The 25,087-nt window shown below is 33.6% G+C and overlaps 1 protein-coding gene across 3 annotated transcripts in view; it reads left to right on the forward strand.

Annotated features, from left to right (window-relative positions):
* The first annotated feature begins 1,989 nt into the window (after positions 1–1,989).
* Positions 1,990–25,087, forward strand: part of LOC129943268 (oxysterol-binding protein-related protein 8) — a 119,544-nt gene continuing 96,446 nt past the window's right edge. The window contains exon 1 of one of the 3 annotated variants that reach the window (XM_056052575.1): positions 1,990–3,616. In XM_056052575.1, the coding sequence (XP_055908550.1) occupies positions 3,223–3,616 (394 nt within the window). In that variant the 5' untranslated portion in view covers positions 1,990–3,222. The remainder of the gene's footprint in view (positions 3,617–25,087) is intronic. The other 2 variants (XM_056052576.1, XM_056052577.1) reach the window with 2 other exon arrangements.

A 25,087-nucleotide genomic window follows, 5' to 3' on the forward strand; every position in this document is an offset into this window, starting at 1 on the left:
GGTTCAACGTTACCCCTTCCCAGATGAAATAGCTTCAGGTGTTCGAACATGTGTCGAACTGCCGAATCTTCTTATGTTTATTACTATTGCAACGAGTTCCTATAAGAAGAACGGGTCTGGGATCAACAGAATTGTAAATTTTTCCCATTGGATAATATTTTAGAGTTCCGAACTAAATGGGCTTATCGTACGAGGATGTTTAAGTTTAGCAAGGCTATTAGTCTAGAAATATATATAAACAGCTTAGTGTATTTGTATATATGAACAGCTTAGTGTATTTGCATCAGTTAAATGGATTAAAGTTGCAAAAAATATACAACTGATCTTTATTATAAAAATCTTAAAAATATGAACTATCAAATTAATCAAATAGTAATAATTTGGTAATATTTGTATGTTGTTTTGTATGTTTATTCACATATTTTATTATAAACTTCCCCATAGGAAGTTATTGTAATCGGTTCGATTTGTCGAAAAGTGTGTACGTACGTTCGGTAAATTTTTTCGCTAAAGAACCAGCGAAGATATCAACTGCAAATATATTTTGTTATATAGATAATAACAAACAATTACAAAATTGGGTGGGTGTTTTTTTTTAACATATCAGTTAAAAAAAGGTGAGAATTTTGGTTAACCCTAAATATCTCACGAACCAATAACGCTAAGGACTTGCATTAAATTATATATTGTAAAATGATACTAAACAAATACATTTTTAGGAAAAAATTCAATTGACTTTTTTTGTTTATAAATTAAAAATAGGTAAAAAAGAATATTTGTCACCTCTAAAATTTTATGAACTCTATCTCCGAAGTAAATTTGTGCAACGAAGGCTAACGTTTTTGACATCTGCTAAAATTTTGAGAAAATTCAAATTGATAGTTTAAAAAAAAAAAACCTAACAAAAAAAAACATTACTAAAAGTTGGTAAAAATTGATTTTCAAATCAAATATCTTTTCAAAACTTTAAGATATTGGTTTTAACTTATTTTATCTTTTTAAAAATATTGTTGTTAACACTCATTTAAGTTTTGAGAAAGTTAAATTAACAGTTTTTCTTACAAAAAATGAGAACCAAAACATTACATACTAAAAGTTGGTTAAAATTGATGTTTGAATATCTTTTCAAAAATTTAAGATTATAGCTTGAAATTTATTTTATTTTATAAAAAACATTGTTTTCAACATTCGGTAAAATTTTGAGAAAAATTGAAATGACGATTTTTTACAAATAATAAGAACTTAAAAGAAAACAAAATATCTTTTCAAAATTTAAACACATTGGCTTCAAAATATTTTTATCTCACAGAAAATATGTTTTCGAAATTCAGTAAATTTTGTATAAAAATCCAACATTCAGTTTTTTTCATACAAATTTTAAATCTACAAAATGCAGTACGCAAATTTGGTAAAAAGTGATGCTCGGTTCTCGATATCTCGTGAAAAATAGAAGATATTGACTTAAAATTATTTTCATTCATCTATTTTGTATTTGTTTGTATACGAAATAAAAAATCTCTTAAGAAAATCTAATAATATTGGTTTAAATTGGCTTTTGACTAATATTTATATATATTTGTTTTAAAATAATTTAACTGACACCTTTTTTAACAAAACACGATAACCTACAAACCTTTCAGATAAGACAAATCAACAGACGGGATGGGAAGTTAACAGTGTGGGTCGCATCCCAGTATCTTTTATTTATTATGAAAATAGACGAACTGTTTCTTGTGTTTCGAACAAATTTGTTTTTAAAACAATTTAACCGATTTCAATAAACTATTAACCCGTTTAAATTACTGATAGCCTCCTTAGAAACACTCCTCCTAGGTATCAGAACCACTGCATACGCTCTCTGGGCAATTCATATACATAAAATCACTCCTTTAAAAATAAGTTTAAAAACTTGAACTTAAAGTTTGATATTCACTGTTTTATTATCTATTGTGAATTCACCACAACTATTATGTCATTTCTGTTGCTGGACCTGGACAAATGTCAAATTGCTATTCTCTGGCAAATCAGAAATACAAAAAAAAATCACCCTCCGAAAAACTTGCTCATGTTCAATTTCAATGTTCACTGCTCTAGCTCTTCTTCATCCATCCGATTCCGATGTAGGTAATTCCTCTTAGTTGGAAGTTGAGTTGTTTTGTGTGGTTCTCGTTACTCGTATCTCGTGTATCTTGTGTAGTGTGTTGAAATCAAAACCTATCGCAAACCACCGTCGACCGGTGCTCTGCTAAAAATTATTGGAATTGGAATTTATTTTGCTTTTTCACTAAAAAGAAAACCATAAGTTTAACCACTGCGCAAGTTTAACAAAAAAAAATCCCAAAGACTTCAATTGAATGTGAGTTACTTTACTATACGTCGACGATATCGCTTCGCTTCTGGTGAAACTTTGAAAACTCTCGACTCGAGGAGAAATAAAACAGGTCATCAACGTCATTGGTGGTGAACGTGAAGGTAGTCTGGTTTTTCAGCAAAGTTAAAATAATTTAAATATTGCCGCCCCACACAATCATCAATTAATAATTCATCGTCATTGATTGACGAGGGACTACAACGACTTCTTCCTTTCCTATTAACATTTTATTAATTTGTGTTCACGAAAAAAGAAAATAAAGTTCAAATATAAAATATAAAAATGATTACATCAATCTACCCCTAGAAATTGTCATTTGTCTGTTTTTTTTATTATTCCATCATCCACCTCTTCCAGCCTCACCCCTCACCCTTTATACTTTATAGTGGTTGTGCAAAAATAAAAATCGAAAACTTTTCTCGCTCGATATACCAACCTAAATTTGATTTTGTCGTTTTCGTTGTCGAGCATAAACAAGTGCAATAAATTTCTTTTGTTTTTTTTAAAAAGAAAACAATAAAACAAAGAATTTTCTAACGTTTTTTGTTGTTGTTTTAAGAGAAAAACCGTGTATGTACCTATAAATAAGTATCAGAAAACATTTCGATTATAAAACAAAGTATTCCGCAAAATAGAAGAAAAATATATTCTTCAAAGCTAAAACAAATTAGAAGCAAACGAAAGAAACCGGAAAATCATGTTTAGCCATCACAATCGCAACTAGAAGGTGATTGATTATTTTAATTCGCAGAGAATTCTCGTGGTTTGTGCTTTTGATACCTATTTTGGATCCCTAATTCCTTCTTCGAGAACAAAAATCTATACCTATTTGGGTTTGAATAATTGTTATTATGAACCAAAGTGAATTTCGTCAGGAGGAACAAAACTCTCAGCAACAAACATCCGCAGCAGCAGCAGCTCCAGCAGCGCCCCCAACAACTGGAACAACATTATCTTCGAGCAGCATGCTCTCGACTAGTACTCCCATTCGCATTGGTGGTTCATCTTCAGGCGGGGAACCATCATCCCCAGGAGCCAGTGGTGGTAGTGGTGGTGGTGCTAATTCGAATGCCAATGTTATGGCAAGTAGTGTTCCTGCGGCAACCGGAAGCGGTTTGCAAAGTCAACATCAGAGTTTGCATCAAAGTGTGTCCAGTTCGTATGTTGGATCAGCAACGGCTGGAAGTCAATCAGTTGGAGTTGGTGGAACACCACCTAGCAGCGCTGGCGGAAGACATTCAGCAGGTAAGCCTTATAATAATATTGATGGCTTAGTTAATTATATTTTTTTGTATATTGTTGAGTTAATAATTTATTAAAAAAATATCAGTTAATTAAATTTAATATTTTAAAATTTCGTTAGCTACACAATTGAGTTTATTGTTTTAATGTTTGACTTACATATGAATTATTGTAATACCAACAAAACAATAGATATTCACATTCCATAAAAGTTTTTATATTTTTTGTTTTATTTTCTTTTTTTTTAATTAAAAAGACATTACACAGTTTAAACATTTTGGTATAGACCACACAAAATCCTTAAATTAATGTTTAGGTAAATTAATTTGAGTAGAAATTTCGTTTTAAATTATGTTCTTCCCACGAAATTAAATTGTATTAATATTTTACTTTTGATGTTCCACAGAAAATACCATTGGTCGAACTTGTGTCCCAAATTTTTAAATTTAAATAAATCAATCCTTTCTGTCGGATAGCAATTAGCGGTTTTTAAAGTAGTTTTAAAGAAAAACAAACTGATTTTCCTCAACAGTTGTTGTTTTATAATGGAAATTAAAAATGTAGCTAGTGGCTTTGTTTTTAATATTTTCAAGAATTGGTACCTAAAATCTCTTTGTCGAAAAAAGTACTACAATTTATTTAAATTTGAGCACACATTTTAAATCCTGGTGCTCTTTTGTGTACAAAATTAAACTTAAAATTTAAACAAAAAAGTTATAACGGTATTTTTTGCCAAATTATAATTTTAAATTTATTTAGTGTTTTAAACTTCATTAAAACATTTTCAAGGATAATTTGAGAAACAAAAATATGACACTGTAATTTTTTTTTCATTTTTAGAATAAAAGTTTTATTTTAAAAAATGTTTATAAATAAATTCATATCGACATACAGTTGCACTCAAAATTGAGCGTACACCAGCAAAAAAAACTATTGCTGTTTTAAATTATTAAAATGTTATGTTTTTGGAATTTTGTTTTCAATTTTATTTTATTTAATATTCTACGTTAAATAAACAAGAGAAAAAACAACAAAAAAAAATTTAAAAAATTAAAAAATCATCAAATGCTTGGCACAAAATTAAGCGTACACTTGGAATTCAAAGCATACAAAAATGTTAATGAGTGGTCAAATTAAAATTTTAATATTTTGTGGGGCCACCTTTAGCTTATAGTCATAGCTGATAGTCGCAGCGGTATTGATTCAACAATTTTTTAGTAAAGGCTGGGGATATATTTTAACAAAAATTCCATGAACTTCCCTTTCAATTGACTTTTGTTGGTTGAGTTGCAATTCTGCAACCTTCGCTTTATTTTTTCTTGTGCTGGTTTCTGGAATTGTACAGCAACCATTCCTTCATAAAAATTGATGTGTATTTTGGAGCGTTATCTTGTTGGAAGTAAAAGGTTGCTTCTGCAGTTTTTCTGCAAAGTGACGCATATTTCTTTTAAGAACGTTCAAAAATGTCCACTTGTCCATGATTGTGTCAATAAATTCAAAGTTCCCAGTGCCATTTGCCACTATTGACTACCATTTAACATAACATTTCCTCTCCCATGCTTAACAGTGGCAAGCAAATTCTGTGTCTTGAACTGAGTATTGGGCTTTCTCCAAACAATTTGTTTTCCGTCAGACCTAAGTAAGTTGATTTTGGTCTCGTCCGAGAACAAAACATCGTTCCAGAAACTTTGGGATTTGCTGAGGTGCTTTTTAGCGAACTCAAGACGTTTTCGCTTATTAATTTTGGAAATAAGAGGTGTTTTCCGAGCAACTCTACGTTTAAAATCATTCTTCCGTAAAACGCGACTAAAAGTTTCGGTTGAAGCTGGAAAATGAACGAATTTCATCCACGTAAGGTGATAGTCAAATTGATACCTAAAAAGCTGGCACAACAAAGTGTGATAGTCATAGACACACCATATATGGTGTGTCTATGGTGATAGTAGTTTTCAAACAAATATGTTTATTCCGAATAGAGCTACCAGACGCTTAAACAAACGACTGGAAAATTTTCTTAGTTCGCTTTGTTTCGTTAAAAAACACATTCCTGTGACGGACAAAGCTATGACATTCGAAAAAAAAAACCAAGAGAAGTAAGAATTTTATTCAAACAGATCCAATTTGATTCTTTTATTAAGATATTCTATAGGAATCAATTTAAAATTTCACCAAGGCAACAATGACAATTTGAATCTTAAATGTTCAATCGAATTACATTGCTTTGAATCATCTTACACAACCGGAATAAAAATGATAGTCAATTTGATTATCAAAAAAATGATATTCAACTATCACCTTAGCCGATTCCACCCCTGGTCTTTCAATAAGTGTCGCCATTTCGGGCGGCAAGTTTGGTACACTCGTTTTGAGGTTTACCTCGAATTTTCTTAAAATCATTCGTTCGTTTTGCAGAGAAAAGATTTTTTGTTCGTCCTCTTCCAAGTATATTTAGGGTCGTACCTTCACACCGATATTTGTTAAGTATTTTTTGGACCGTTAAATGTATTCGACCGACGGCGACGGTTTTGCCAATTTCACGTAAAGATTTATTGCTTGAATGTAGTTTTAAAATTTATTGTAGCATTGTCGGTTTCTTTTCTTTTCTCTGCCATTTCCACAAAAAATGAGGAATGGAAAATTATTTCTGCGACGAACATTGGTTTCAAATTCAATTTAAAAAAAAAAAAACAAGTAAATAAAGCAGTGCAGTTTTTGAAAACTTGGTTTAAGAAGCCATAAATACAAAGTGAATGCTTAATTTTGTGCGATGGAATTTTGAGATAATAACTTTTTTTTTAATATTACCTTTTTTTATTGTTTAAGTAATGCCTTTTTATGTCAAAAAATCAAATGGGGTGGCGCAACAGTCCGTTGTGAACCAGGGCCTAGTGACTTACAACTCCCAACCATTCCTGTGTGCGAGTACTGTTGTCAGGAATGGGCCGAATCCGAACGGCTAGTTTTGGGAAAGCACTTTTTCATGACAAGAATTACTCTTGAAGGATTTGTCAATTCCTCGCAAGAGGCAGTACCCGCGAAAATTATTTTTTTTTTAAATTAAGGTGGCACAGGCAGGGATTAAACCCAAGACCCCTTGCATGACAGTCCAACGCACTGACCATCATGCTACGGGTACTACTTTTTATGTATTCGTAAGAAAAAAAAATAATAAATAGAAATTAAAAAGATTTTTCCAAAAACATTGTATCTTAAATATGAAAAATAACAAATAACTAAATCTCAATTGAGTGTATGGTCAATTTTGGGAGCAAATGTAAGTCATAAGTCATAATAAAAACATTTTAAAGAAAAGAAAATGGCCAAATGCAAGTTGTTGTTAATGATATATTTATTAATTTTACCACAAAACAATCGTCCCACCGTACCACTACTTTTTGTATACAACCGTTTTGAAGAAAGATTTCGAAATTAAACTCTTTCAGAGCTTAAGGATGTACCTAGGTCGATAACAATTATTTTCTTATTATTTATTATCGCAAGGTACCAAATGTAATACGAAAATCTTGAGTTGTTTTGTTCTTACTAAATTTATTATCTCATAAAGGTTTTAGAATTCGAATGAAATATTTGTATTGATTTAAAAAAAAATGTCTTTTGCCACAAATTTTTTGTGCAATATGATTTCATTTAGGCCAAAAGAAAAGTATAACGTAGTGTAGTGGCATCTCTTAACTTCAGATTACCGTTATTTAATTTCAAATATATTCATTTTGTCGAAAGTCTCCTAAGTCGTTTAAAAAGAGTTCGGGTTTTGGTTTAACTAAAATGAAAAAGAAAAACAAGAAGAAATTTTAAGGGGATTGATGAATATTGAAATTTAAAATTTTTGCAAAATTGGTGGTAAACAACTTTTTAACCTAAAACTATATATATTGGGTACATGTTAATTCAGGTTTTGGTTTCGAAAGTCAAGCAAAATAAAATCTATGCAGCGTGCGATTCTTTTGAGGTTTTTCTTATCAAGTTTTTTTTTTAACATTTTGGGCGGTATTTGAGGCATAAATTAAGTCTTTTTTTTCTTGAATGCGTTTATGTAGCTCCACCGAAGAAAATTTAGCGGTGTTAAGTCATATTGTCTTGGAGCCTATTATCGTCGCCAAAACGTGAAATTTTGTGACCAGGAAATTTCTTACGCAATGAAGACATATTTGATCGTGTTGTATGGCTTGTTCTTTCGTCTAGTTAAAACCTTACATTGTAAAAGTCAAGATTTTTAATCTTCGACCAAAAATTAGGTGTATGTCCCATTTAATTGGTGTGAAGGCCAAACATTTGTTAAATTCGAATCATCAACAATACTTGCACTTGCAGTAGTGATATGATATTTTTGAAGTAACACTTTCATTCTCTAAGTTTTACTGATTGTTTTTAGCTATTCTTTCTAAGACATGTGGATTAATAGATTCCTTATTGAACATGTTGGGTAGGTACCTAAAATGAGATAGCTGACAAGAAATAAAAACAAATTTCAGCAGACAATTTCGGAGTCCAAAATAATTATAAAATTAAATTTTCAATGGACAATATGAATACAAACACACTTTATATATATTAGGGGCCGATTATAGCTATCAGTAAAATCCATCTGTAAAATTTTTGTTTTAAGTTTTTGAACAAGTTACAGATTTATTTCTAGCAAAAAATAGATGAAAAAAGATGAATCCTATACTTACTTAAGGTGGCGCTACAGTAACGGCGGACCTGGGCCTCACATCTTCTCCTCCATTCTCCATCTTTCTCGAAGCATCCTAAGACACTCTTATCTTTCTTTGACAGGGTCCAAGCCTCAGCGCCATAAATGAGAACCGGTATGATGAATCTATTTTCAAGTACTTTTTTAAAGAAACAATGCATTTAATGATGAAATTTCATTTTACTGAACAGTTGTCTGCCAAAAGCCAAAAATCCATTTCGTTTTAGGCGCCAGTTATAGCTATCATTGAAATCCATCCGGAACAAATTTTGAGTCGATATTTGGCGGTGTTTCCCTTTGATTAGAAATGAAAATTATATACTGATCGATCGGAAATCACCTAAAGAATTTAGTTTGAGGAAAAAAAGTGTAATTGTGCATTTGTGTTTCTCTAAATATGTATATTTCTATCTTTCGGACGGAAATTCATTTTCCTGAACAGCTGATACTTTCATGTTTAATAGTAAATCGAATTTTTTGACATATTTTTGCCACTAAAAGTTGTTTGGTGGATTTCAATCAGGAATTTTTTGTTCAATGGCTGCGTTTTTGACATATTTTTGCCACTAAAAGTTGTTTGGTGGATTTCAATCAGGAATTTTTTGTTCAATGGCTGCGTTCAATCTCAGACAGATAGGGTATCCGGATTCCTTTTTGTAAGTGTTTTACGTGTAAAATAACAGGTGATCAAAACAGCTGAGATGTCAAAAAAAGAATCCAAAAGCATCCAAGAATTTTTGGGGTATGTAGGTATTTGACAGAAAAGCTGATTCAACACATGGTTGAATTTCAAGAACCTTGAAAATTGATTTCAGCTTTTTGTATTTGTCGGTAAAAAAAGATACAAAATGTTAGTTGAAGTTGTATTGTTGTAATGTTGAAAAGTTGGCCATTTAATATACACTCCGAGAAATGAACATACCAACGTACAACAGTTTTTTCTCTAAGTTACAAGTTCTTTTATTTTGTTGCAATTTGTCCAAGAGATCTTAATAGTTTGAAATCGTTAATAAGCAATTCATTATAGATATCAAGACTAGTTTGTTCACATTTAATTAGCTATTTTAGTTGACGATAACAAAAGTTCTTAAGTCGTCCGACGAATCAGCTGAATTATCCATTAAATGTTTTATGTTACAACAATTTTAATTTCGAAGCTTGAATGTTTCTCTGCTTTTTGTGAACAGCTGAAAGTTGTTTTTATTTTTTGACAGCTATCTCAATACAGCTATCCAACTCGTGCAACAAGGTATCTAAAAATCCACCTATCCAACACGAGATTGAACGCAGCCATTGTTTGTTGGTTCTTTCCCATATGTTGAATCAGCTGTTCTTATTCTGTTAGATACCCATATAACCTAGAAATCGTTGGATATCTTTGGATTTCTTTTTTGACATCTCAGCAGTTTTCAATCAGATGTTCTTTTAGACTAAAAATACTAACAAAAAGGTATCCCGATATGACATTGCGCAAGTTGAAACAACATAAGGAATTTCATTTGCAGTCAACTGTTTTCTTTGAACGTAAGGAAACTAGTTAGTTGATAAGGAATCATAAACTTCCAATTTGAAACTTAACTTCACCAACGGCTACTTTTAATTGATCGTGCCAAAAAAACTTCTCTGGCAAGCTAAAAGTCCATCTCAACTTGTATTTTATATTATTAATGATCATTACTTATTCTTTTACCAATTTGGCAAGGAATGAAAAACATGATCAACTGTCATTTTGACATAAGTAGACTTGACTTGATATTTAGGGAGGCACAAAAATGGCAGCTGAGTTTGATGGTTGTCAAAACCGAAATGAATTACCCTATACACAGATTGTTAAACCCTAGTACTAAAATATAATTATATAGTTTGCTGATGAAACCGATAAAAAACATATATATTTCTTTCGCAATGTTAGAAAACACTTTATAACTGAAATTAGTGTTCCACATAAATTATCTTGTTTTATATTGTACTCACCTATAAATAGAAATTAAACTGATAAATATAATAAAAGTAATTAATGATAAAACAAAATATCAACAAAATATTAGTATCACAACCATAATGTCCTTGATAAAAATTATCATTTAATTAATCAATATAAAGGTTTAGCCATTAACTATTATTTCCCATGATGATTCAAATATTATTATGCAATAAGTGCCACGATTTTTAAAATGTCATGTTAGGGAATTATTTATTTAACAATAAAAAGTTTTCTTGTCATTGAAATTAGACGAAAAAAAACAGTCCACAGTGTATTTTGCATTAATTGTTTACATTCCAAAGATACGCGTATTGATGAAATTTGATAAAATATGGCCATAAGTAAAACAAATAAATACTGAAGTATTTTTAATATAGCCAGAGAAGTTTTATTTATCTGTTAAGTTTTTGCTTTAGGTCAGATTTATTTTGAACTCTTTTTGATATGATTGGATGAAAAGATTGCTGGATTATTTACGTTAGTCATTAACTTAAAATTGATTCAAATCTGCATTTACGGGATGTAAAAACAAACTTTTAAATAGGTTTATATGATCTATAATTTTATAATAAGCGAACTTACATAAATGGATAGTACAATTAGGCTGTGCCAAATTAATAAGTTTTTCATGTAGTCAGTATAGCTCACGTGCCAAATGGGTTATGTAATGCTTAGCCGAGCACTTACTTACTTACTGAAGATGGTACTACAGTCCGGGCGGACTTGGGCCTCAACCAACATGTGTCTCCAGACAGCTCGGTTCTTAGCTAGCTGTCTCCAGTTTCGCACGCCAAGTTGGTTGAGGTCTTCACCCACCTGAGTGCACCACCTGAGTCGCGGTCTTCCTCTACTGCGGCGTCCCTCGGGATTGGATTCGAAAATCTTCCGGGCTGGAGCGTTGATGTCCATTTGCTCTGCATGATCTAGCCATCTAAGCCGTTGGACTTTAATTCTGTTAACTAGGTCAGTGGCGCTGTACAGTCCGTACAGTTCGTCCTTATATCTTTTCCTCCATTCTCCATCTATGCATACGTGACAGTATATACTTGGTCTTGCCCTCATTGACCACTAAACCCATCTTCTTCCCTTCCGTCGCAATGCTCAAAAACGCTCCACTGACATCACTCTTTGGTCTTCCAATTATGTCAATATCATCTGCGCGTCCGAGTATTTGGATGGACCTCTGGAAGATTGTGCCTCTAATGTTGACGGTTGAGTTTTGCACAATTCTTTCCAGAACGATGTTGAAGAAGTCGCATGACAGTGCATCGCCTTGTCTAAAACCTTTCTTGACATCAAATGAATCGGTTAGATCTTTTCCGACTTTGATAGAGCAGCGTGCATTCTCCATCGTCATTCTGCACAAACGGATAAGTTTGTCAGGGATGCCAAAACTAGACATTGCTCGGTAGAGCTCTTCCCTATAGATGCTGTCATACGCGGCTTTAAAATCGATAAAGAGATGGTGGGTATCGATTTGAAGCTCCTGGGTTTTTTCCAAGATCTGCCGTAGTGTGAATATTTGGTCGATAGTGGACTTTCCTGGTCTGAAGCCGCACTGATAAGGACCAATCAGTTTGTTGACGAACGGCTTCAGGCGTTCACATAATACGTCAGAGAGGATCTTATACGCAATGTTAAGGAGACTGATGCCTCCGTATTAGAGGATCTCCTTTCTTATGTATCGGGCACACTATGCTGAGATTCCACTCATCGGGCATGCTTTCTTCCGACCAAATTTTGCAGATGAGTTGGTGCATGCTCCCTACCAAGTCATCGCCTGCTGCTTTGAATAGTTCGGCAACGATGCCGTCAGCTCCAGCAGCATTGTTTGACTTAAGTTTAGATATAGCTATCTTCACTTCGTCAAGGTCAGGTAGGCGGTATTGTTGATCTGCGTCGCCGAGATTGAGTCGTTCTATCTCCCTTACAGCGGAATTCGGTTCGTCATCGCCGTTATATAATTTGGAGAAGTGGTCTTTACATATTCTCAGCATCGACTGCGGTTCTACTACGATGTTCCCCTGATCGTCTTTACAGGCTTCGGTTCGTGGCTGGTACCCTTGGGAGGTTTTTTTTTCCTTTTGGTAAAATTTACGAACCTCATTCCTGTTGTGACATCCCTCCATCTCCTCGATCGCGCGCTTCTCACGCTCTCTTTTTTCCATCTAAGATGCCGGTGTTCCTCTCTCCTCTTCTGCTCGTAGAGCCCACGAACAGCTCTGGTCCTTTTGTGCAGCGCCGTTTTGTATCCCTCTTGTTTCGCTGCGTGCGCTTGCCGACATTCGTCGTCAAACCGAGGGTTTCGCTATGGTGGTCGTGTGAAACCTAGCACTTCAGAGGCGGTATCTCTGATGGCTGCAAGGCAATGTTGCCAGGGGTTTTCAATGCTTAATGCAGGCAGTACAGAACTCCTTAAAAGGTTATTAGAGACTCGATCGGAAAAGGACATGGCAGTCTCTTGCGATTGTAGCCGTCTAACGTCGAATCTTCTCACAGTACTTCCTTGTTTTGGCTTGTACCTTGGCTACAACGAGGTAGTGGTCCAAGTAAATGCTGGCCCCTCAGAATTTTTGGACATCCTGTATAGTGGAGAAGTATCGTGCGTCGATCACAATGTGGTCAAGCTGGGTGACAGTTCATTGATCAGGAGATTTCCATGTCCACTTGTGGATATCAAGATGTGTGAACTGCGTATACTAGCTACTAGAACGTCTCGCCCCGCAGCGAAATCGATCAGCCTGAATCAGTTGTCGAAAGTCGTGTCGTGCAGGCTGTATCTCCCGATTATGCACCAAAGATGTCTTCTCTTCCTAGCTTGGCATTGAAATCTCCTAAGACAATTTTAATGCTCATAAGTCGTGTTCAAACGCTCGAAGAATATGACTTTGGTGTCTTCATCTCTCTCCTCTGTTGATGCACGCGCATATTAGGCTTATGTTAGCGAATTTAGCCTTGATGCGGATTGTCTCTCGCTCACACTCTTGAAACTCAAGACTTTAAGCCTGAGGCTGGCTCCAACAACAAATCCACACCAAAATAAACGCTGTCTTTGTTCTCGGTAGCAGTCGCCGTAGTATACATCGCAGTGTTTTGGTTGCCCGGTCCATCCCATCGCACTTCTTGGATGGCGGTAATATCTGCCTTGCAGCAGTTTAGGGCTTCCGCTAATTTTTCGGCTGCACGTGGGACCTAACATTCATACAGATCCGAAGTCCTTATTTTGTTTGCTTGGGTTGTCAACAGCAAGTCCGTATCCGAGTCTTTTTGATGCTTCCCAACTAATGTATTTTTTTACGTGGTCAGGAAGTCACCCCGAAGGCACAACCCCCAACCTGGAGGGCTGGATCCTTAATATAACTCAAGGTCGTCAGCCGGACAAACCGCTCCTAATAGGCCTGAGCTCCGAATATGTCAAAGAAGCCGTATAAGGTGTTCACTAAGTAGTTCAACCTTACTGGAACTGTAGAAGCCACCGTTGATTCCATCTCGGAAATTCCTCTGCTACCGTCTGGATAAGGAGAGGTGCCTTAGTGGAAACACCTCTCCCCAACAACTTCCCACCGGGGTTACAACACAATCTCCAGTTGAGGTACTAGACACCCGATGTTCACCACTGAGAGGTGAGATTAGGATTTGATAGAAAAAACCTGTGGACGCTTGTGTCCTCTTGAATGCACATTGCACATGTCTACCATTTGAACATCACTTAGCCGAGCAGCTCAAGTTTATAATCCCTTTTAAATGTAGAAAATTATTGTGATTTGTAACTCGTTAAAATAATGGCTTAATGAATTCATTAAGTTAATAATTTCTTGTCATTTTAGTTCTTCAACAAAAATAGTGGCATTTAGTCATTTGAATAAATCTTAAATCTCCTCTATTTTGAATTCATCTTGTGTGACAGTTGAAAAGGACTCTTTTATGTTCTTCTTTCACATAAATTATTCTTCGACTCCTTGATATGTCTTGATTGAATTTGCCATTTTTGTTCAAAAAGTTTAAAACTTTTCATCTCTCTTACAGCCACCTAGGTTAAAATTCCCATATTCAAATTTCAAAATGGGAAAACCTTTTGCCTTTGATAAAAGTTTTTCATAACTTTAATGAAATACCTAGAAATGTATAATATGAATAAAGTGTGGTTTTTCAAAATCTACCTTATTCTTTGTTTTGTATGGAAATATATGTTGGAAAAGGAAAGTTTTTATTGCCTTAAGCAGTTTTTTACATTAAATACTTTTTCCAAGTTTTCCATTTGTCACTCTTGAATATAGTTTTATGAATATGTTATTCATATGATATTTGTACGAGTAGATGAACTTTGTTTCAAAAGCTCTTCACCGTTCTTAAACAAACTTAAATGTACAACTTCCTTAAACGCACCACCACCACCACGATGACGACGACGATGACTAAGAGCGACAAACTGTACCTACATAATTATTTACTCTTATGGTTCAAGGTTATGTGAAGTAGAAATTATGTTGTTAACATAAAATTACATACATTAAAAGGAAACTATTTGAAAACTTATGCCTTGAGGGTTTCATTCGTTTTATGGCCAATCAAAAATAAATAGTTCATATAAATTCCCTTTCTTAATTTTAAATTAACTAAATTATTTTCTTCTGTTGGAGATAAGTTCCCAAAACTATTTTTTAAATTGGTAATTATTTGATTTAAATCTTGATTTACTTTTTAGGTTCCTTCCTTCTAACATAAAATCAATACTCGAACATTAAAAAAACAAAAGTGAAAATTCATTTGATGTTGAGTTCTCTCCTTAGGAAGGAAAATTCAAACTATAACAACGAAAAGTTCACTGAAAGCAGCACGAAACAAGGTCAACAGCAAAAAATGGCCAACTACTATAAACTCGTAAATACCATCAACGGATCCCTTAATCAAGATTGACGTTGGCCTTTCCTGTGTAAGAATTTCTCTTTTTCGCTTTTTGCGATTATTTAATAGAAATTGAAACTGATACCAATGAAAAAGCCCCCCCCCCCCCATAAATCGCCCACTCTCATATAACATGTTGGTTGGATGGTTGGTTTGCTGGGGGGGCTTATCAATTTATTCAAAGCCGGTGTCTCTGTTCAATTAGCTAATTTGCTTAATTGATATCGTATACCGGCTCAACTGCCCCTCGAAAATACCTTCATTTTATGGTAGAAGGTAAATAAATTTTACACTGGCTTGAAAAGTCCTTGTTGGAATATGGACTTCATATTAAATTACAATTTTTGCTAAATGAACTTGATGCACCAGTAATATATGTGCATCGCACTACAAACAAACTTTTCAAGACGAAACCACACCCTTTAAGTTAAGTGCAGTCAAATGGAATCAAAGGCTTCGTGTGTTATGTTTGTTCACTCCCTCAGCTGTTATAGACTTTTCTTAAGGTAATTAACATTTTTATCGATATTGTACTATCGAGGCTATGGTGGCCTTTGTTTCAATTTCAGTACAAATTGTATTAATTGTATTAATTAAACTGCATTGTCTCGATATCAAGTATTTTTGCTTTTGTTTTTCAAATAAATTACCGTTGGCTACAAATTTATAAACTTGTTTACTTTGTGAACTGATTGGTCTTGAGGTTGGAAAAGTGATGTCACTTATAAAATGAAGTCAGCTTTTAGTGCTTTGGAGCACCGAGAATAAATTATAACTTTGGTGAGAATTGAATTTGGAAGACTTCAAGGTTTTCTGCAGCTTAGACTACTGAAGTGATTTTAAGTCTACTTGCTCTTTTCAGTCCCAAACTCAAAACTTTGAAGTATGAAATTGAGTTCAATTTGAATCTCGCCTTACATTTTTTAACTTCCCATAGGAAGAAAAAGAAAATTGCGTGGGCGGTTTTTTTACCATAGCAGTTTGGAAAAATATTGTAACGTGATATCAAAGAAGTATATTTTTTGAAAAAAAAATCCATTTAACGTTTTTTTTATAAATCAAAAGAACTGAAAAAAACAATTTTTCACCTCCAAAATTTTACGACTCAAATATGATTTCATCTCCAAAACAATTTTGTGCAACAAACAATAATGTTTTTGACATCTGATAAAATTCTTAGAAAAATCGAATTGACAGTTTTTTTTATAAAAAATAAAAATCTAAGAAAAAACATTACTCAAAGTTGGGAAAAATTGAATATCGTTTCAAATATAATTTCAAAAACTTGAAATTTAGGCTTCAAACTTATTTTATCTTATAAGAAATATTGTTTTCAATATTCAGTAAAATTTTGAAAAAAATCGAATTGACAGTTTTTTACCAAAAATTAAAAACCGAAACAAAATTAATAAAAGTTGGTAAAAAATTATTTTTGACTCAAATATCTTTTCAAAAATTAAAGATAATAGCTTCTAACTTATTTTTACTTATATTAAATATTGTTTTCAACATTCTGAAAAATGTTGAGAAAAATTTGAATTGACAGTTTTTTTTACAAAAAATAAAAACCTAAACAAAAAATATATAAAAGTTGGTAAAAATTGATTTTCGACTCAAATATCTTTTCAAAACTTTGAGATATTGGCTTTAATTTACTTTTATCTTTTAAAAAATATTGTTGTCAACATTCAGTAAAATTTTGAAAAAATCGAATTGACAGTTTTTTGTACAAGAAATTGAAAACCGAACAAAAATAACAAAAGTTGGTAAAAATTGATTTTCGACTCAAATATCTTTTCAAAAATTGTAGATATTGGCTTTAAACTACTTTTATCTTTCAAAAATATTGTTGTTAACATTCAGTAAAATTTTGATAAAAATCGAATTGACAGTTTTTTTTTACAAAAAATTAAAAACCGAAAAAAATTAACAAAAGTTCGTAAAAATTGATTTTCGACTTAAATATGTTTTCAAAAATTTTAAATACTACTAATACTAATTTTATCTTGTAAGAACTATTGTTTTCAACATTCGATAAAATTTTGAAAAAAATCGAATTGACAGTTTTTTTACCAAAAATAAAACTCAAATAGCTTTTCAAAAATTAAAAATATTGGCTTCAAACTTATTTTATTTCACAGAAAATATTGTTTTCGATATTCAGTAATTTTTATATAAAAATCCAACAGTCCATTTTTTCATAAAAAATGAAATCTACAAAAAATAGTACTCAAATTTGGTAAAAATTGATACGAGTACTATAGACAAACTTTTAAGCAAGACTAATTGTTATGACCGGTGTTAGGATTTTGTTGACCTAATAATTACAAAAACAAGAAAAAAAAAATTACAAAAAACCTAAAACCATTGGACCACCAAGAGTTTTTTTTTAAGTTCTTAGGTAGTAATCTTCTTCGGTTGTCCTTTAGAAGGGCTGTGAAAGAGCTAAATGATTTCTCAACAGCTGAAACAAGTGGATCCCATCTAAAACTTTCAACATTAATCACTTCAATGTTTCCTGGAAGTTTGGAAACAATGACGCCGTTTATTACAGAATTTATCGGCCCTGTGTTTCCATTGAAAACGGCAGTAAACATCTTTAAGACTGCCTCTGCAAAGGGCTCTTTTGCTGTTTTTTCAGACAGAGTATAAACTTTTCGTGAATTTGATGTATTGTCTGATTCCATCCAAAGAATTGTTTCGTCCTATCCTCGCACTGAAATCGTTGTTATGGGCGATTTCAATGTACACAATTCTTCATGGCTTCAACATTCAGGCGAGAAAACACCCGATGGAGTGTGTGCAGAAACCTTCGCTTAGTTGAACCAACTAACTCAGCTGGCCGAATATCGAATGTTGAAGGTCGAGCAGAAAACATTCTTGACTTGTTTCTTACCTCTGAACCTGGTAAGTACACTATTAGTGTTCTATCTCCTCTAGGCACATGTGACCATTGTGTTATATCAGCAAATTTCTCGCGTCAAAACTGTCCAGTTAAAGAAAGAGCTCCTTAGAGAAACGTTTGGCAATACGAGAAACCAACTGGGACGATCTCAATAATTACTCTCTCTTTAACTGGTCACTATGCTTCCTCGATAGTGAGGTTGACGCCAGCGCTGATATGATCACAAGTTTAATTCTTCTGGAAATGAGAACTTTTAAACCGAACAGGGTTAAAAGTATCATTCCTAAGGAAAACGCATAGTTTGATGCGAGCTGAAAAGAGGTTATTAGGGCCGAAGATCTAAGTTTCCGTTGCTATAAAGCCAACCGTACTGAAGAAAGCCGGAAAAAGTTCAAACAAGCTAGGAAGGCCTGCAGCGCCCATTTTCGACGGACCAAATTGTCAATGTCCCAAAGGCAGTAAAAATTGTTAGTCATTTGTAAAACATGAGGAATTCTTCCTCTTCTTCGGTTCCTACGCTCGTTGTCAATGACACTCCTTTTGTTAGCTCTTTAGAGAAAGCTAATCTCTTTGCTAGGCAGTTCGCCGCCAATTCTACGCTGCCAGTGAGTGTTATGACTACGCCTGTACTAGAGCGAGTTAGTAATTCTATGGGACCAATCTTTTTTCGCACTCGTACTGTGGCAAGAGTCCTTAGAGATCTAAACACACATAAATCCGCTGGTAAGGTTAGTATCCCCGCTATTGTTCTGAAGAGGTGTTCTTCAACGCTGGTAAAACCACGGCGTAAGCTTTTTCATCTATCCTACTCCTTAGGTCTCGTTCCAAATGGATATAAAACGGCATTTGTTCAGCTTATTCCCAAAAAGGCGAATCTTCCTCACCCTCTAATTACCGACTGATTACACTTACGTCCCTTCTTTCCAAGGTCATGGAAACACTGATTAATTATCAGCTCAAGAAATACCTTGAAGATCGAAAGCTTCTTAATGACCGTCAGTACGGCTTTCGAAGCAATAGGTCCACTGATGATCCCATGGTTCTTCTCACCAAACAGTGGAGCAAATCCTTACATCGCTTTGGAGAAAGTAAGATTATTGCACTTGATATTTCAAAAGCATTTGATATGGTTTGGCTTCAGGCTCTCTTATCGAAAATACGTGCATTCGGTTTTCATGAATCCCTGCTTCATTCGATTAGTAATTACCTTTCGGATCGTTCAATACAAGTAGTATTGGATGGATTCAAGTCCAAAAACCATATAATAAATGCTAGTGTGCCCCAGGGCTCTGTTCTATGTCCAACACTCTTTCTCAATTTTATTAATGATCTCCTGTCTGCAACATCGTTTCGCTGACGATAGTACTCTAAGCTTTTAATATTCGTTTTAAGACTCACATCCCTCTTCTTCGGATGTGGAACTGCAACGACAAAATATGATAAGCTCATTAAATTCCGACCTAAACAGATCTTCGAAAACCCAATGTTGTCTTGTATCGTTAAAGCGAGATATACCCCCATTGCCATTATCCATGGATGGCACTTGCATCGATGAGACTGAACACCTTGATATTCTCAGTATGTGTGTCACCAACCACCTCTTGTGGAATGATCACATACTTGATGTCGCCAAAAATGCCGCAAGGCGTGCGGTGGACTCTCCTGAGTTTGTCGTAGTATGTGATTATCTCCACCATAAGGCAACCCCGTTGGTGGGGCTACCATAAGGGCTACTGTAGCTTTTTTAACTCTTTCCTGAATATGAGGTTTCCAACTTAATTTTTTTGTAAATATCAGATGAAGATATTTGGCTTCATTGGTAAAAATAAGTGGTACACCTTTTATTGAAGGAGGTACAATTACTGGGATCTTGTATTTCCTCGTAAAAAGGACGAGGTTTTTTTTTGAGGATTAATACTAAATCCGCAGTGATCAGCTTATCTAGTAGGCATATTGATTGCGTTTTGGAGGAGGTCTTTCTGTGTATTAGGATGTTCTCCTGTGACGGCGATAGCAACATCATCGGCATACGCAACCACTCTGTAGCCTTCCCTCTCAAGGGATATTAGTAGTTTGTTAACCACTATGTTCCACAGGAGAGGGGACAGAACACCACCTTGCGAAGTGCCTCTACCGACAGACCTTTTCATACAAAAATCCCTCATCTTTGAGTTGATGATCCTGCTATTTAGCATTAGATTAATCAACTCACAAATTGAGTATTCGACGTTTATGGTCGTCATAGCAGAAGTGATCGCGGATGTGTCAACGTTGAAAGCGCCCTCAATATCCAGGAAGGCCAACATAGTAATATTCCTTTTACTCTAGAGAGTATTCGATAGTGCTTACCAGAGTGTACAAGGCTGTTTCTACCGATTTCCCTTTGCAGTAAGCATGCTGAGACATCGATAGTCTCTTATCAATGCTATTGCGTAGATGGATATCAATCAATCGTTCCAGAGTTTTGAGAATGAATGATGATAGGCCAATAGGTCTTAGATCTTTAGGGTTGACATGCGACCATTTTCCCGCCTTGGAAATAAAAATTACCTTTACATCTCTCCATCGCTGAGGTATATAGACTAAATCTGGTCTTTTCAACTTTTGAAGGTCATCAGAGTTAAAACCTAGTTTAAATAGAAATTCAAAAATACGACTTCAAATTCATTTTCAAAAGACCTTACAGGTTAAGGTGGCAGTGCGGTGATTTATGTTCCATACCCTTAAAAATAGCAATCGGGGATTGAGTCTTCAGAAATACTTTTTTCAATTTCGAGACGAAGACGTCAACTTTTGAGTATCGACTGCTTTTGCTTTCACAAACTCTGTTTACACCGTTAGCGTCACAAGTTACGTGAACCCATTTTCGAGTACAACAATTGCAGAGTTTTGCCACTCTTCTTCATATACGGTTCTCTTTTAAGCTCATCGGGCCACAACAATCGCATCGAATCGTCAAAAAGCTGGGTTTTTAACTTAAGGTTCTCAATGGTATGCGAAAATGTTTTGAAAGGCAAAGAAGGCAATTACAATGATTTCATATTCCTATCCCTGGTTATGACTCTATTAAAAGTTTTGAAAAATCTGGTATTTAGTGTTATTATGGATTTAAACAATTCTTTTTAGAGTAAATTTTTAGTGCTGATTTTAAAAATACCCGTTTTCAACATAATTTTAATATTTTTTCAATATATTTAAAAAACTTCATGTGAAAGCCTTGTTCAGACTTCGGATTCGATACAAACCTTTTTTACTTTTTCGATTAAAAACCTTTTACCATGAAATGGTTCAGCGTTTCGTTCGATTTATGTTGGACACGTGAACGAGGAAAGCTTTTTTTTATTAGCAAATCTTCGCCGGTAATCAATTATTCTACTTACTTCCAAACTAAAAATGTCTTCGGATAATTCGACCAATAAAAAAGAGCGACGACGACGGTGGAGCGGATTCCAAAAAAAGCACGCAAGAAAAAACAAAGTTCAACTTTTCGGTAAGGTGGTCAGTGCTTGAATCTTGAATGCCCGATTCTTCTTTTATTTTCTTCTTTCTTGTTTTTTTTTTTTACATTGTTTTTAGTACATTTTTTGTTACCTAAAAAGATGGCTGATGATTTTTAGTGGCGGCAAATTTGAAAGTTTAAGAATTTTAGTACAAATTTAGGATCTTGACATTTTAAGCTATACTCGCAATGATTTTTTATTTACATTTTAAAATATTTAATTCAAGTTTAGACTTTAAATTTTACATTTAAATTAAAGTTTAAGTATTAATATCAAATTGAAAATATATTTAGTTTTAAGTCAAAAGCAAATTTAGGTATAGATTTTAAGTGAATTCAAAAAATTAGTTTAAAAAAAATCAATAATAGATTGATGAACTGCTTGTGCTTCAACAACACGTGAAATCTAGAAACTTATAAAGATTTTCAAAAAAATGTTATTGAATTAGAAAAACTTGAAAAACTTGGCTTGAAATTGAGATCATCAAAACTAATCAAAAAGTGCATTTTTATTGCAAGGAACAAAACCTTGTTGACTTTAAAAGTCCAAACACCTTAATAAGTTTTAACATCGTAATTTTTCAATATTGCTTAAAAATTTCATCAGTGTTTCCAAATTCTATACAAATTTATTGGTGTACAACTACAAGTGTTCAAAATAAGATAAGATTATATAAAACATCATTACCGCAAGAATGCAATCAAACAAACAAATTTCTCTCGGAAATCAGTAATCCCAAGAACAATTCTAAGAAATAATTGCCTTTTGGAACCCAGGCACAATGGTCAACTCTTGAATTATCTGACCAACGCACGTATTTTATTGTTTTCTTACTTATCAAGTTATCTTAAATGCTTTTATGTTTATATCACACCCGATCCGAACGTTTTGTGGTTATTCTTATAAATGATAAATTAGCTTTTAGTGTAATAAGTGTACCTGCCTTCCCTAATATGTAATTAGCTTAGCTTTTAGATAAACTTATATAAACCAACAATAGATTTAAGCTGTCAAAAACCTATTTAATCGTTTGTGAGTTAGATAACATTTTTATAGGTATAATTCTTATCTTCAATTTTAAATTTCAAACACAATTTAAGAGAAAGATATAACTTTTGTGTGCATTGTAGATATTAGAGTGTTTTTAAGTCGATATAGCTTTTACCTACGTTTGTAAAATTTAAGCTAGTTCAGGTTTTGTGTTCGTTGTGCTATAATTTGTTTATTTTGTTTTTATAACTTAGTCAACAAAAATGGCAAGTTTGGTGGGATTTTGGAACAATTCTTTTGCCAAGTCATGTGAGTTGAATTCAATTAGAATTTTGAATGGTTATGTCTTTCCGGATGGTGACGTTTTGTTCAAGACGTCGTCGGTCAGTGTCCTGATAATGACATATCAGGTTGTTGACGAACGGCTTAAGACATTCACACAATACGGCAGAAAGCATCATAAAAATGCAGTCAAGAAAAGTCTCCCTTATTATCGGTCTCTAGTTAGATGTCACTTTCCACTTGTGCCCTCAACCTCATCCGTTATGATATTACACAACCTAAAGCCAAAAAAAAACCTGTTTTATAAATTAAAATGTGTACAAATAAAAAATCCTAAAAATGTATATGATTCAGTTAACTTCGTGTAGTAATAGAGCTTGAGAAATTAAAAAGGGTGTTTTGTTAAAAGTTTTAGTAAAGTTTAAAAATAAACCATACAATTGAGAAGAATGCATGAAATTTTTATTTGATAAATAATTTAATGTTTGAAGATTATTTCATACAAATGTTGACCTTGACTGCGACTCAAATGTTCCATCCGCTTAGTCTAATTTTGGCATACTCTTTCCAACATTTCGGCGGGTATCTCACGAATAAATGCTTCATGGCTGAATCACAAAAACGCTTCACCTGACGTTTATGAATTCAGCCATAGGAATTCAATGCATGCTATCACAATGGAGCTTCGACCTCACGTTTAGTTTGACAATCGTTAAGAAAAGAACGTAATGTAACGTAACGTGACTCCAAACGGAAGATATAGTTCAATGATCTGAACATTTGCTTTGTCTGATAGCTCAACAGATATAAAAAAATGTCAACAAACAAAATATTTGCTCTTTGGAGGGATAAAATAATAGAAATGTCATTTAAAGCAACCTCCAAGCAGGCCCACCGTAACGCAAACAAAGCCGAAGCTAAAGCGTGTTTGTAATTCAGCCATCATTGTTGTCTTTCAATGCGTCAATTAAATCGGGCTTGTCTGTATAGACATTAGCTTTAACATAACCCCATAAAAACTAGTCTACGGGCGTTAAATCGCACGATCTAGACGGCCAATTGAACGGTCCCGAACGTGAAATAAAATGTTAACCGAACTCGCCTCTCAATAAGTCTATTGTTACGCGTGCTGTGTGGCATGTGGCAATGTCTTTAAAACCACATGTATTCAAGTCAATCTCTTGCATTTTGGGCAAAAAAAGTTGGATATCATCTCACGGTAGAGCTCACCCTTCACAGTAACGTTACGATTCGCATCATCTTTGCAGAAGTACGGTCCAATGATGCCACCGGCCTTTTTCTCGATGCATTGGTAGCTCTTGCAATGCTTTTGGCTGATTTTCACTCCAAAATCGACAATACTGCTGTTTTACGTACGTGCCCATTGAGCCAAAAATAAGCTTCGTCGCTGAACATATTTTTTCGGTTAAAAAGTGAATTCTGAACTTTCTTAACAGAGCCCGCATTTTGATAATAAAGTTCCATAATTTGCAAGCGTTGTTCGTTTGTAAGACGATTCATGGTTAAATTAAAGACCAAACTGAAGATGTTTGACGGTGAAAAAAAACAGTCAGCTGTTTAAACCAGTGTTGGCAAAAAGATAATAGCTAAAAAATCACCCTTTACATACAATATTACCTAATATTAAATTAAAACTTATTTATAAACTCTATTTATCATACTGCCACATAAAATTATGTATTTATTTGATTTCAACAATACAACCAAATAATAAATGTCATTCTTTAAATTGGTGAGTTTGACGTTTCTATTTGTTAAAAAAGCCCTACTAAAAAGACATTGGCTTAAAATTTTAAATGATTTAGTAAAATGTTTAAGCTATTTTAAGCATTTAATAATCTTTTCCTAATTTCAAACGATTTACACATTTTACTATCTCTTAACACTTTTATAAAGTTAAAATCAAAAATTGACTTTAGTTTTTAGTAATTTACTTAATTCATATAATATCACTGTCTTCTTCAATTGGAAACTCCAATTAAAAGGTCCGTTTAAGCTTGTTTGCTTTGTTTATTTTCACAAACTGTCACTATTTAGACATGTTCGAGTGCCAGTTTTTAACAAAAGAGAATTAGTAATTTACTACTTAGAAAAAGAAAGGTTTAATATTGAATTTTAACAGCTTGAGCTACCAGGACTTAATGCTGAGAAAGGTTTAAAATTTTGTATTCGC

This window comes from Eupeodes corollae, chromosome 1, assembly GCF_945859685.1.
Source record: "Eupeodes corollae chromosome 1, idEupCoro1.1, whole genome shotgun sequence".
NCBI lineage: Eukaryota > Metazoa > Arthropoda > Insecta > Diptera > Syrphidae > Eupeodes > Eupeodes corollae.